The following is a 15,309-nucleotide window of genomic DNA, read 5'->3' on the forward strand; positions in this document are numbered from 1 at the left end:
TCATCCAATGCTTTGTGGTGACTTAGGCTCCACATAGGTAGGTCAGTACTTGATGTCATTAAAACCCTTTTGTTGTGTATTTGTTGTGCTTCTTCCCCACTCCTCTGGCTATCTACAGGTATCTCCACCTCCATAGCTGGATGCTTGCCTACTGAACTCAGACCCTGTCAGGATAAGCTTTGTATCCTCTACAATTAATGTATTTATATATATGATGTCTATTGTGTCTATTCTTGGCCGAATCATTGGGGCCACTCTGCCAACAATTTGTGAACTGGCAGAACAGTGCTGCTTGTCCAGGGCAAGAAGGATAATCAGGGGCAGCTCATGCCCTTCAACAAATTGTTTTTCCTCCTGCCATCAGGAAGATAGTATCGCAGCCTGAGGTATAATCAGGAAGATGAGGGGCACTTTGTGTCCAACCACCAAACAGTAAAACAATTAAACACATAGTGAAGTGTAGGCTCAGTTTGTTTGAGATTCTAAACTCGTCATCCTGCAGATTTTTGCTCATCTCTTAAGGTCACCACGCTTTCCTTCGTGACACTCGGGACTTATTTTTCCTTCAATACATTTTATGAGACCTAGTTGGCTGCCTCCTCTCTGCATCCTGTCTGCCTTCGAGTCCAGTTCTAATAGAAACCTACTAGTTGGAGCCAGTACCTATAGACAAGAGCCATTGCTGTATTACATAAAGTAAAATTTACACAAAATAAATATGCATTGTTAACATTATACAACTCAAACTACACAAATTATTTGTTACATATTTAACTTACTGTGTAGAAATCTGCAGATCCACATGTAAACTTATACAAAACCTAGATTCATTTTACAGAAAGACTTTACAGAAAGAGTTTGGAAAATCATAGTCACCATAGAGATCCATCTAACCCATTTTTTAAAATAAAATACAAGATACTGAAATTTAATTGGTTTTATTATATTACAAATAATGTACAATATGAATTAAAATACATAACCAAGAAAAATACAAAAACGTTTGAGAAAAGAGTAATTATGGTTTGAAAGGAACAGAAGTCTTCAAAAACTTTACAACCAAATCCACGGAGTATTGTAGTAAAATAGGTAAAGGAACCCCCAGCAAAGACACACAAGAATCAAGTTTATTTTATTTACCTTTAAAATTGAATTATAAAAAACTCATTAAATCAAAAGTTAAATATTTATGAAATGGTGGATTATGCTAATATCTTTTACAAAGGTTTGAAAAAAATATTTTTGATACGCTGACTGTAGAATTTTAAGTATAAAGGCTTTTGCCCTCGCTCTGTTACCGTAAAGCACCAACAACGCGCGCATTCCAAAACAGGAATCAATGACCAATGATCAGCGAAATGGGGACTTTTTTTTAAAACTTAAGACGACCCATGTCACTCTGCCTGCGAAGAACAGGCGTTAATTCTGTTGATCAATGGGTATTTCTGTGTTCATATGTCCGACCCGCCGGATCTCCTCCTGTCTGCAGACCTAGCTCAGGGTAACGCCGTTCCCCAGGAAGGTGACTTCAGATTTTGTATGCAGCATCCGTGCTATTATGCACAGTTCCTGGATAAATTCGGTCTGTTTTAGTTCATAGTATTTTCAAAGGATATGATTCGTAATGATACCAAATGACTTACACTAGAAATATGTTCGCAACCTTTCCCCATTTATCCGTATGCAGGAAATTACTTATTGTCACAAAATAAAATAATTATCAGTGGAAACCATCTTCAATCACCAAACACAATGACGAACACTTCGCTCTTCGAGTTTAGGCGATACACCTAAATTATAACATACATTAATTTTATATGGTCCTCTGACAAATGTCCTCTATCTAAATGCTGCCCACTACTGTCCTTATGCAGAACTGTCCTTCCTTTTCGACTGCCATTTTATTTTGCTTTAAATCTAACAAACCTAACAAACAAACCCCAAAAACGATGTTGACAAGTGCCAGAATTAATGCAGAGCATTTAATGAAAACCATACACAAAATGACAAGTTTAACAATATTTTAAAAAGGTTAAATAAAAATGTTACCATTATGTAATACTCCGAGATACTTTTGTTTTTGTTTTTTACAAATACTTGGTACCAAAGTAGCACACATGCGAATTAGCCAAAAATAACATTGCTACACTTATGAGAAAAAAAACAAACAGAATGAACTTCAGAGTAACATGATGCCATCATGGTTGCTTCAATGCTCCTGTCTAACGTAGCTGGTGTCCAATCTACTGAGGACCTGGTCATTTATTGTAAACATTATCTGTTTTTTAAAGATAATGACATCAGATGAGTCAAATTCCTTGTATGGACAATAAAGTTGATTGTTTAATTTCAGTCAGTTTCACATGGATGATTAGTTCAAATATAGGTAAACATGCTGTCTTCTAGGGTTGACTGCAGTCAATCATTACTTAATTAATATGAAGTCTCCTAGTTTTGTTTGTAGCCATATCATATTCATTTTTACTTTTTACCAAACATATATATACACACACACATACATACACACACCAGTCCAATTATGTGTTGGCTTCATTAAACCATCTCTGTTCAGTGTCTTTTCAGTCACATTCATGTGCAACAATGTAACAGCAGAAAAAAGCTGGAGGGATGAGAATGAAACAACATCCACTGGGTGGGTGTACAATGTTGACGTGAGGATATGAGGAATTTTAGTTGCCATTTTTCAGATTTTAATAATAGATTTAGTATCAAAACAGATCCTTTTATAATTTAAAGCATCGTCTATGTCTGTACTGATGTGGATGTTGTAAATGTAAAGATCCAAATCCATTCTATTTCTTATCATCAAAACATGAAATATAAACTCACAATTAAAAGTGGATTAAATTTTTAAATGTCAAAATAGATTGGCCAGAATAATGACTTTGTCCCTTTCAAGACAATTTGAGATGGTCAAGACTCAGTATTTTGATCAGAACCTCCTACAAATGGACAGTTAGCTTAGTATGACAATAAAATACAATAATACAGACATGTAATAAAAAGTGCACAAAATTTGATTTGAAGTCAAAAAGCAAATATAAATGTAAAAAATAAAGTATTTCAGTATATGAACATCAGTGTATCGACAATACCAACACAAGCAGAGAAATGGGCCCTTCAACACATCTGCAACACATTATGATGGATTATTTGGACCTTCAAGATCATTTTAAAACATTGTTATGCACTACATTTTATCATCTGATTTCAAATGAAATAGGAAATGAAAGTTCCAGTTTTGATGATTGTTATAATTCAGGTAAACCTCTTCACTCAAGATGGAGGATGTGAAAAAAATGATATTAATCTCATCTCTACAGCAAATCACAGTAAAAATAACCTGGGATAAATACAGCATCATGACTCTCAAGCATCAAACAGCAAAGATGTCCTTCAAATTCTTTGCACATTTCTCTGAAACACGTAAACATGCTATAAAAAAACAGCCAAGTATGCATTTACCGGTAAGCTTTTTTGACAGGCACATAAACTCTAAATGTCATCTACAATAGTTTTTAAAAATCCTTATTTATCAGAAATTTAGAGCTATAAAAATGGATGCAGTTTTGCAGACTTTCATAATTTATTGATGACAGATTAATAATTGAGCCTTTAAGGGAAGGGCGACTGAAGCTACTTCCTGCAGCAGGTTTTTATAGCACCGTCACTGCTGTCAACACACTCTTCTTCAGGTGACATCACATTTGGCATCATTTGAAAAGATTCGAGGACATTTTTCAAGCATTTTCAACATCACGTGTCTGTGTTTGCTCAGCCTGAATTTGGCTTGGATGTAAACAGTGTTGTCTCTCTTTGCATGATGTGCTTCAACGTGTTCTGGACATCCTGGTTGAGTTAACTGGATGCATCACGGCAGTTTCATTTCAATGTGTCAGTAATGGTTTAACGTGTGCCACTGTGGTTATTCCAGATATTTCTTTACACTCAAAGATCCTGTCTGAATCTCTGAGCTAAATCTGTACTAACAGGAAGTAGTGCATTAGATTTGAACCCTCGCCCTTTTTTAGTGATAGTCGCAGCATTGTTAGCCATTGGGTAATGTTTTAGTGGGCTAACAATTCATACAAGAAGGTGAATGATTATGTTTTGAATATTTTAGTGTAAAAGAAGCACTAAGATGGCTCAAGTGAATATAATAAGTGGACATTAAAGGAGGGTTTATTGAGTTTGTTCTTGGTATGGAAGTAGTAAAGTAAATAAGTAACAATGAGAGAAGACATTTCAATTGTTTTGATAAATAAATACATAAATAAACTTTTAAAATGATCAGGGCTGATTGGAATTGAGCTCTTTACAATAAGACAAACTCTTTGCACCTTGCTTAATTCATCCAACATAAATTTGTACTGTTATACATTTGACACAATCATTTTGAAAGAAATAATACTTCTGTGAATGGCCCTGGATCAACTAGATCACACTGTAGCACCTGGAGGAAGAAACAAACTCTTTTTAAAAACAGCAAGACTAAAGCCTGAAGTCATCCATCAGAGGTTATAATCCTGAAAACATGAATTCAGAATTTAAATATCTGTCCTAATCCTCATCACCATCATCATCAGCAGAAGCAATATTATACCTGCATGAGGAGAGCCGCAGGTCACACTGTAGGAGGTCCATAAGCTAACCCCCATCAGAAATGTAGCAATGAAGCCGAATACCTGCAAACACAGCACAGGAAATCACAGCTGACATTAGATCGTTCCTGTTTGTGATGTTAGTTTATGGAGTGAAAAGGTGTTATAAGAGTGAAAGGTTTCACACACTGAGGCTGTGACCAATGCTGAGACATCTCTACTCTTCGTAGCAGCAACAATGGAGGCAATGAAGACAAGAATGGCACCAACAGTATAGTGGAAGAACTCCTGCAGCAGCAGAACACACAAGAACTCACATGACTGCGTGTTAATGACATGGTTTCAGATAGTTCCAGCACCACGGCTAAAGGCACCAAGGAAAATAACTCAATAAAAATCGGATTCCTAAATTTTTCCCTTAGACTGGATGGGACCACTTGTATGTTTTATTAAAACAAAGTATAATGTCATGTTTCTACAGGATGTTGTGTAGTTGAGGATGTGTACTTTTATTTGTTTAGCCAGAAAAAGTACCCATAAGTCTTTGAAATACACCATAAAGAAAATATGGGCTCAGAGAACTTTGATATCACAGTGCAGCTGTAACTTTGACTTCAACACTTGCAATAATAAATGCAGTCATGATGCTACTAAATGATTTTTTTAAATTGAGAGATGCATTTTCACTATCTGTAACTCGCGGATTCATGAGAATCTAAAGGAAGTAACTCCAGTTCACTCCTCTCTCTTTCTAAAATATACCTTTACTTTAGATTGAAAAACAACAAAATTATGGACAAGTAGCAGTCAAATTTTCAAGGGGGACTGGGGCACCACAGCCAGAGTCCATCCACCTGCCTGAATGCAGACAGACTGATGCTGGCCCACAACCAGACACATACTTGACATCTTGGACCACTTCAGTATGTCTACTTGTCCACCAGGTCCATCCAGGACCACCAGGACTCCACCGCCTACTCTGCAGAGCATGTACCACTGTAGCTCACCAGGCAGCAGAAGTTGCAGAAATCTAAAATGCTTGACAACCAGACAATCTACAGTAGCCAGACTGAGATGGTGACACAATTAACCATCTCAATTTAGAAATATTTTAATCAGGGTTTCCTCGATATGCAAATGATTATTATTATGATTACTATTACATTGCTGTTTTTATATGATAGGTCAGTTTTAGCAGATGTTGTTTTTCAATAATGGGTACAGAGCACTATTGTGGATCAACTGATACCTGCTCAATCAGACAATGGTTGTCACTGGCCCAAACCAATTAAAAAGTTACAGTTGTCACTAAAAGAAGCCAATAGAGTGATTCTTACTGTGAGTGGCCAGTTGATGCAGCTCATCTTGGCATGTAACTTGAACAAGTGCATGAGGAAGAAGATGAGGAAGACCCCAAGGAACCACATTGCTACCACCTCAAAGAACTGGAATGCAGCCCAGTTGGGCCATCCATGTGCACAGTGGACACATAGCACAACAGTTAAGAGTGCCACCTGAAAAAAGAAGGAACTGTGTCATTTCATGTTTGGAGCTTTCTACTGCATCTAAAGCCAGTATTTGAACAGGGAGGCCATCCTACTAATGTGACTAAAAAAGTTCAACTAGACTTGGGCAACTGTAATATGTACAAAGATTACAATAACTGATGGAAATGGGTCTTCTGGAAGTCTACAGGGTCATTTTCCCAGCAGCCGAGTATATCAGGGTAAGACATAATGGCTGAATACAAACTGGAGGACAATGTGGTCACTGGAAACGTCTAATCCAGACTTTAATTAAGAATTCTGTGTGCACACATATCAGATCAATCCAGATTATACAAACATCGGTTGGAAAAGGTGTTGTACATTTTTCACAGGATTTCTACTCTTTTATTGGTTCTATATGTTCAATAGAAAAGTACAACTAGACCACCTTTTAACCTTTAAAGATCGTTAATAAGTGTTTTAATCCAAACAATTCCTCTTTTATACAATGCTTTTAAAACACAAACTTTTTTTTGAGGGACACTTGAGACAGTTAAAAATGTGCAACACCTAATACACTTCCTGACCCGGTTCGAATGTCTAAGGATGGAGGATGTCACAACTGTGTAGCTTGTGTCGCCCCCCGAGGCAAACAATGTTGGTGATTTTGGGCTGCAAATAAACTACAATAAACTAAACTTTAACATTTTAATAATATAATAACAATTTAATAATAATATAATAAACTAAACTTTAACACTGAAAAACAGATACAAGCTGCATTTTTCATTATGATTTTGTTTTTTTAAAAAGAGCGGCTAACGTTAGCTAACATGTTCCGGTTCGTAGGATCGAATACTAACGATTTGTCCCAGCTTCAGCAGTCCTGGGATGGTCCGAGCATAACCCACGTCCATGGTACCGTCTGCAGGGGTCCGGCTGCTCGTCGTCGTCGTCGTTACGACAGCATGCGGCATGATGACGCAGCAAGATGCTGAGAAAAATGACGAGTAGGGCGGAAAAACAACCAAAAACCAAGTTTGGCTGCTGCGGACGAGAAACGCCTGCACACCACGCCCATGTCAGACTAACGGCAAGAAAAGAACTTCCGGTGATTCTTTTCACAGTAAAATTCAAAAGAAAAAAAAAATCAGAGAATAGAACTCGACAAAAAATTCACGTTTGCGCGACACACATTTAAAGACTGAGACTATGAATCACACGCACGAGTTATTGAACCTTTTTGCTTTTGTTATTTAGATTCAGCTTCACACACACACACACACACACACACACACACACACACACACACACACACACACACACACACACACCCCCCCCCCCCCCACACACACACTGATTTGAAGATTTGAAGATTATCTGAGTCAGATTACTATTACTAATGCTGTTACCATGAATAAGGTGCCTGATGTCAACTGAAGAATGATGGAAATTTCTCACATCATGAAGATGACAAAAACTTTGGAAACATTGTTCTATACCATGAATTATTCTAATGTAATTTGCTGGTCATATTCACACAAACGTAGAATGATGGTGATTTAGTGCATTACATTTGTGACAGGCTGGTGTTTTTCCAGCATTCCTGGGTTCTACAGATGACATCTGGTCCATGAATATAAAACCTGAGGTCTGAGTAATTGATGGCTATCAAGTGGTTCTGCCCTGCACTTTTACCTTCAGCCATCCACAATATTTCCAGCATTCCTCACTGCAGGTGTTTTGGAGCCTAGGCCATCATCCCATCATTCCGTATCACTGTACCAGCGCTCCCTACCTGTGATCCAGGGCCAAATCAGGACCAACGCTATTGGTTGGGGGGAACCCTAAGGAGCATTACCTGTCACTATGAATTAGCAGTGCCACTCTGCAGGACAAATTCTGCTACTACTGCAGAGGAACTAACTTTACTATACTTTTGAAATGACGGAGGAGTTTTTGACAATGGAGTCTCTGAAAGGAAAAACACGAGGAGAGGATTTGTATGACCAGATGTCTGCTGTCATCGAAAATATGAAGCTCCCTTGGAGTAACCTTATCAACGTCACCACAGATGGCTCTCCAAATTTAATGGGGAAACATATTGCCTGCTGATGAGAATCCATATGTGGTGTGCAGGTGCACTTAAGTTCTCAAAATTCTTAATTCTCAATGCAGACCAGATCAAATATAACACGGTCTGCATACTGGCCTGCTGTGACTGTTCTGCCCTTGCTCTGATCATTGTGGGACTGGGGACGGTTGAATAGAAGGAGCAGTACAAGCAGATCTGCATCTCCTACCGTTCTGAAATAAAGACAGGAGTAGAGTGATGTTAACCTAATGATTAGACGACCCCCTAAGTATGATAGTTTATCTGTCTATGATAGTAACTGGAACTACAGAATTAGTAGCAATAAGCTTTTTCAAAGAGGAAGGTTTTAAGTCTGATCTTAAAAGTAGCAATGGAGTCAGCCTCCTGTACCTGGACTGGGAGCTGGTTCCATAGCAGGGGGGCCTGGTAGCTAAATGCTCGGCCCCCCATTCTACTCCTATGAGACTCTGGGAACCACAAGTAGACCAGCATTCTGAGAGCGGAGCGGTCTATTGGGCTGGTAAGGTGTCATTAGCTCCTCCAGGTAGGATGAAGCTAGGCCTCTGAGGACCTTGTAGGTCAAAGAAGGGTTTTAAAAATTATTCTAAATTTAACGGGCAGCCAATGAAGAGACGCCATTACAGGATTTATGTGATCTCTTTTGTCAATACCTGTCAGAACTCTGGCTGCAGCATTTTGGATCAGCTGGAGGCTTCTTAAAGAGTTGTTTGCACCAGTTTATCTTTGTAGCTGAGGAACTCACTAACCCTAACCACTGGCTGAAAATATTACAACACTGTGCCTAATAATCACTCAGTCTCCCTGTATTTATTTGTGAAATGTAGACCTGTTAGGATGACCACAAAGCTGATATTCTGGCAGGGGTTAAGACAAACAGACACATTATTTACAAGCAGAAATTTATTTTCAAGCAAGTCTTTTCATAAATTCCAAATTATAGTACTCTTTCACTTAATAACCTAATCACTGGAGCAATAAACGTCATCCACTAAATTTAGTGTAGGCAAAGATTTTAACACTCAGACATTGTTCCATCCTGCCCTTGGCCGACCTGGGTCAACAAGTTTGCAGATAAAGCAAAAATGGATCTAAGTTCTCAACACATATAGAATCATTTTAGCAAGATTTAGATGAGGTTGGTTGAGTACATTATAATATTTCAGATTTACTTCGAATCTCTGTCACAGAAGTTCACTCCACTCCTGCTGGTAGATCAATGGTTGTTGGTTTTCATTACGGGGTCGTAAAATGTGAAGAGATATGAAAGGAGGGAGAGTGTGTTGGTATTTGTGTCTTTTCGTACCAGAATTTATAGTAAAATAGAAAAGAAAATGAACAGACGATCACATAAACATCTTGTCCAGTACAGTTTTGTTTATTGATTTGCTTGACAAGATATTACTTTTTAGAAGTGGTATTTGTTGTCCAAAGTTCTGTTTATTTAACTGATCATTTTATTTAACTTCCTTATCTTTTGTGGAATTTGATTAGGAGGGAAGTTTAAGAACTACTGATGGCACCTTGATTGTGGGTAGCAGGTTCAGTTTTAAATCAGTGTTTCTGCACATTTCTGGAGTAAATTTTAATTAACTATTTTATATTGGAAATTAAATTCAAATCCCTTGTTTTTATGTGCAAAGCTGTATGCACATCGACTACACAGGTGATAAAAGGAGATTTAATTACTTTTTATCTTGTCATGTTACAGGAAACTAGAATCAATAAGTTAAGTTACCAATCACAACTTACTATCATCACACTAATGATGATAATAAATCTGTACTGTTAAAAATTAATCCAACAGGAACTGATCTCAAGGAGCTGAAGCTGACACTGCAATTATTACAGCAGCATAAATATGCCAATTAACAGAAATGTTAGCCATGTAGGAATCAGCCGAAGGGCTCCACCTGCAAACACACACAAATACACAGATTATACTGTGAATTCTTTTTTTGATGGAACACATGACTTCTAGCAGCATCACTATTAAATCAAAGCAACTGTGATTGGTTGTCAATGGAATAAAGAATTTAGTCTATGTCACCATAGAATAAATCCAATAAATGTTACAATATAAACTGGGCTCTTGTTCCTCATACGATATTACTAAAACAGATGCATTGATCAGGTTTTTATTTGAACAACTGTTTGTGAATTATTCATTTCTAAAAGATAACAATATACTAATTTATTTTTGATGTGTATGATTTAATGCCTTTCTTAAATTAATATGTAGTTTCAAAAGCTGATAAAAGTCTTGAAACACCTTTGTGAATACTTTTACCTCGGACAATCACAAAACCTGATCATAATGCTGCACCCACAAGTATTCATAGCAGTCTAGAAGTCTTTATCATACTATAATGAAAACCTCCAAGTGGAAGAGATATGGTAATGAGCTGAGGAAGATATTAGTTTAATTGTGTTTCGAACAGTCTGTTTACGTGTTTTGTACACACCCTCGTCATGGATAACACATGAAGAAATGTTTACGATGCAGCTTAGTTAAAGGCTAATGATCAACCACTGTCTGCCCTTTATTTTTTTAATCAGCATGTTACTGTAATGTCATTTTATTGTTCATAAAAAAGACTGATTTTAATGCTGTATTACAACTGTGTTACTACCGTGTTTCCTAATTAAACATTTAAAATAATCTTTTTGTGTACTATAATGACCTCACATTTCAAAGTGGCCACATGCGGCTTATACTCATGTGCACTTTATATGTTTATTTTCTTATTAAATTTTATGCAATTTGGATGGTGTGACTTATAGTCAGGTAGTCTATAGTGCGGATTTATGGTACATTTCACACCCATGCACTGCAGTGTAACATGTGTCGGAAATAAGACAAATATTGTCCTGATGTACACACAACATTGTTTAGAGTCTTAGCCAGAGAAGCTACGTAGTCAGGTTATTTTTTTTTAGGTTCCATCAACTCAAACCGTTCTATTGAATCGCCAGATCCACCCCCTTCTACACTCAACAACCTCCCACTTAAGTGGTTTTTTTTGTATTTTTCTTTGTTCTAAAAGACATACTGCTCATATTACAAGTGGCTTATTATTAGGGTTAGTGTTAACCCAAAGTGATTATTAATATCAGTAATATAATTAGTATCAGAAATACCATTATTAATATTATACATAAAATAAAAAGTGAGACAATTTTATATACATTTGTAAAACCCTAAAAGTAAAAAAGAACAAACAATTTTGGAAGAAAATCTAAACTCACCCTTGAGTACCAACATTTTCTCTGTCATGGCCAGTGAACCATTGTGTGGTGCCGGTTCAATATCCAGCAGTTTGCACATCAAAGGATAAATGTGGATGCTGTCAAATGGCTCAGTTGTTAAGTTCTTTTTGAAGTCAGGTCCAAAAGCCCTGAAAATAGTCTTCATGTCCATTTCTTCATTGTTGTAGCCATGATCACCTTTGTTGACATAAACAATAAATCGCTGGTGGAAACAGATAAAGAGGAAGAACGATGTTCAACTCAAGGTCATTTTTAACACAGACATTTTCACGACTGTTTAGACATTCAAACTAATCTTGTACATGTACAGTAATTGGGGCAGATACCACATTTATTGAATAATCTGCAATTTGTCTTAAAATTGCAGATCACCTGTTTTACTTTTTATTTAACTGTGGACTTGGTCAACAAATGTCAGCACATTAAATGGGAAAATACTGAACAAGCGGTGTAGTCATAGCTGTTAGGGTTAGGGTTAGGTCTAATTCTTAGTGATGTGGTAAACTATCCTGTGGTACGCAGCATGTCACTTTACAACATTAGGACCAGTGAAAATAAATAAAGGTCAGAGTGATAGTAGCAGATCTTGTTCCAAACAGAACCATGTCTGGATCCTGACTCAGAATGCAGTTTTCTCGGTTGTGACTTTTAACATTTATTGTCTTCAAGTCCAGTGGTCACAACACAGAGAGCCTTTTGATTTGTGAGTGTCCATAATGGACATAATGGAAACTGAACTTACTGGCAGTTAAAAGTAAAAAATATGATATAAAATAAATCACAAGTAGGATTAAAATCCAACTCACCGAGTTTAGGTTGAATCCCAAATCTGCAACAATTATGATAGGAGGCAGACGCTTACTTTTGGCCAGATGGAAATTTTCAGGAATCTCATTTTTCTTGTACACAGTCAGATTGGGGGCCTTTGACAGAGCTTCAAACACTTCCTGCTCCTTCCCTGGCCGTGGAGTGAGGATTCCAAAACCACCATAGTCAAGAATCTCAAAACTAGTCAACTTGAGTAAATCTAGGTATTTGTTGAGGATGATCTCATCAACATTTGGGCGTTTTTTTACAGTGGTCATGCCATGATCTGATGTGATGATGACATTGAGTGTGTCATTAAGATTATGGCGGCTGATTGCTTCCCCCAGGTACCCAATGGTGCGGTCAATCTGCTTGATGATCTTCTTTCTGTCTGGATGGTCAGGCCCCTTGTTGTGGCCCACATTGTCCGGTTCACCATAATAAAGTGTCACAAAGTTGAAATCTTCTTCGGAGAACCAGTTCATCACTTTGTCAATGTTCTGACGCCATTCAGTTTCATTGTCATCTGGGTGTACGTTTGGCTTCAACAGGGCCCGGTTGACAACCTGACCATCATAACTGACCCCACCTCCTGGGAAATAGAAGGAGCCCGTTTTTAGACCCTGAAAGAATATAAGATGTTGTCATGATCACAGCCTGAACTTGCAATTTTATTATGTAGTCTCATTGTCACATCAGCAAACCCAGTCATTTTGTATTTTGTTATTCATTTACTGATTACCATAGGTAATTTAAAAAATCACATTTAAGTAAAATTGTCAACAACTTCAAAATGAAAAAAGGTTAAAAACAATACCACCTGATTATTTTTCAAGATATAAGATTTACATGTTATTGCTACACTTGGAAAATAATATTCACCCCATTTTGCCAATTATCAGAAATGTCAAGTTGACCAACTCTAGAGAATCCAGATTAATTGGTCACCTGATTCTGAGCTGTGATCCACAAAGGAAGAACTCCATTATCCCACCACTCTGATCTCCTCAAGGTCTGTTTGTAGAAAACCTTTAAATTTGTTGTGGCGTTAAACATTATGTTGTGGACAACTTCATGATCCTCCACCCATCTGCCTAACACACACACAAAAAAACAGGATGGTGTATATTTTAAGAGGGTAATGAGGTAAAGAAGTTGAGAACCTAATTCTTTCTGTGATACCTGATGAAGAAAAGAATTATTTATAATCTTACAATAAAATCTCCAAATGAAAGAAGTAAGCTGTGAGGGAAGAGACAACTCATTACATAACTCAGAAAAGTATATATAAATATTTTAAATTAAGGATTTTTTGTTTGATTTTTCAGTATTTGCAGTGAAAAATCTGTAATATTTCTTCTGTTAAAGTCATTATACACCTACGTATAAAAAAGTACAGAAAAAGTTTTACTTTATTTACTTCTGCAGTTGTTAAATGATAATGATAACAAAAACAATAATACTAGAGATTTTTTTTACCAGTGATGGTGGTGAAGTGTGAGGGTGCAGTCATGGTCAGCATTGGGGGGGTGATGTATCTAGCTTTTACTCCATCCACCACGAGCTGGTCTAGGTTTGGGGTGTCCACATCTTGGTCATAGTCCCACCTAAAGCCATCGAAGGAGATGAGCAGTAGCTTGTTCCTCACTACTGATTTGCTAAGTGGCGTACTTTCAACATAAAGTATTGTGACAAGCGAAACAAAGACTTCCAGCTTCATCTTCAGTCTGACTCTACTCAGGTCTTCTCCAGAAATTTAGCTGGGTTTTGCACATATTTACTTCCCAAGTTTAATGTGTAACTTGGCTAGATAAATATCTGCTGCTTTGTCAATAAAAACTGGATCTTTGACTGTAGGCAAAGTTCAAGTAAATTCATTATCAGAAATTATTATATCATCAGGACCACACACATGGACTGATAAGAAAGTCCATACCACCACTGCCACAATTAGGCTGTTATTTATGATTATGACACAGGAGCAAACATGCACTATTGAGAAAAGGATACTCTAGACAAGGTTATGAAGGTACTATAACAAACCTCTAAAGATTTCCCACATAATCAAGAGATCTACTGCAGGGAATGCATTGTAAGAGAACATATTTGTCTCTCACTGATTAGTACTGATTTCTTAAAAAGTAAAATAAAAAAATGAGGTTATGGTAGAAGAGGATTGTCTATAATTGTAGGATTTTTTTTTAAAAAAAAAAAAAGCTTTTGGAGTTAGGGTTAGCATTAGGGTTAAGTGTAGTGAGCCATAAACTCAAGCCTGATGGTCAAACTCGAGTAAACACCCACGTCTGCCAGGGGGTGCCGCTGGAAAAAAGAGTTAGGGATGCGGTTGGGGTTAGGGTTAGGTAAGTAGATTTAATGTTAACATTAGGGTTAGGGTTAATGTTAATGTTCGGGTTAATGTTAGAGTTAATGTTAATGTTAGGGTTAGGGTTACTGTTAGATAACAGTTAAAAACAAATACCCACTACCTTTAATTTCTTCAGCTATTGAGCCCCTTCATGTTAGGGTTAGGGTTACACAAGACTACTTCTTGCTATATTGACCCCTTTCTTATTATCACTGGTCTTAAACTTTGATCCCCAGTGGGGGGGTCTGACCTCCACACTCTGCCATTATTCCGATCAGTAGGCCAGCGTAAAGAAATTTTCAAACCTAAACCTAAACCTGAACCCCAACCCACAACCCTTACCCTAACCCGCGAACTACCTGGATGACCAGTGCAGTGCTTTCCTCAGGGCTTCACCCAGGGGAAAGCCTAGTTCTTAAACCTTACCTAAACCCCTAACCCTAACCGTAACCCTAACCCTTTTACAGTGCAATCCACATTGGTCCACGGCTCAGAGAAGGAGAGCAGAGAGAGACTGGATTTATAAATAAATTAGGTACTACACACCCAAATGGCCTTAATGAAAGGATGTACTTTTGTACTTAATCCTAACCCCTAACTCTGACCCCAACCCTAACCCTTCTCCTAACTCTAACCCTTCTCCTA

At 37.4% G+C, this 15,309-nt stretch overlaps 2 protein-coding genes across 3 annotated transcripts; both read right to left on the reverse strand.

The window, feature by feature from the left end:
- Window positions 1-1,963: 1,963 nt before the first annotated feature.
- On the reverse strand, window positions 1,964-7,210 carry cmtm7 (CKLF-like MARVEL transmembrane domain containing 7). 2 transcript variants are annotated; one of them, XM_057045382.1, is made up of 5 exons: window positions 6,973-7,210; window positions 5,960-6,136; window positions 4,812-4,910; window positions 4,625-4,706; window positions 1,964-4,474 (listed from the first exon to the last, which is right to left on the reverse strand). In XM_057045382.1, the coding sequence occupies exons 1-5, from the start codon at window positions 7,084-7,086 to the stop codon at window positions 4,461-4,463; spliced, it is 486 nt and encodes a 161-aa protein (XP_056901362.1). In that variant the 5' UTR covers window positions 7,087-7,210; the 3' UTR covers window positions 1,964-4,460. The 2 variants fall into 2 exon arrangements, with proteins under 2 accessions (XP_056901362.1, XP_056901363.1); XM_057045383.1 differs by having other exon boundaries at window positions 1,964-4,547.
- Window positions 7,211-9,581: 2,371 nt separating this feature from the next.
- zgc:153896 (uncharacterized protein LOC569930 homolog) lies at window positions 9,582-14,069 on the reverse strand. Its single transcript, XM_057046274.1, has 5 exons — window positions 13,779-14,069; window positions 13,248-13,393; window positions 12,299-12,922; window positions 11,472-11,694; window positions 9,582-10,135 (listed from the first exon to the last, which is right to left on the reverse strand). Exons 1-5 carry the CDS (start codon window positions 14,017-14,019, stop codon window positions 10,068-10,070), a joined length of 1,302 nt encoding a protein of 433 aa, XP_056902254.1. The 5' UTR covers window positions 14,020-14,069; the 3' UTR covers window positions 9,582-10,067.
- Window positions 14,070-15,309: the final 1,240 nt, after the last annotated feature.

Source organism: Takifugu flavidus, chromosome 10 (assembly GCF_003711565.1).
Source record: "Takifugu flavidus isolate HTHZ2018 chromosome 10, ASM371156v2, whole genome shotgun sequence".
NCBI lineage: Eukaryota > Metazoa > Chordata > Actinopteri > Tetraodontiformes > Tetraodontidae > Takifugu > Takifugu flavidus.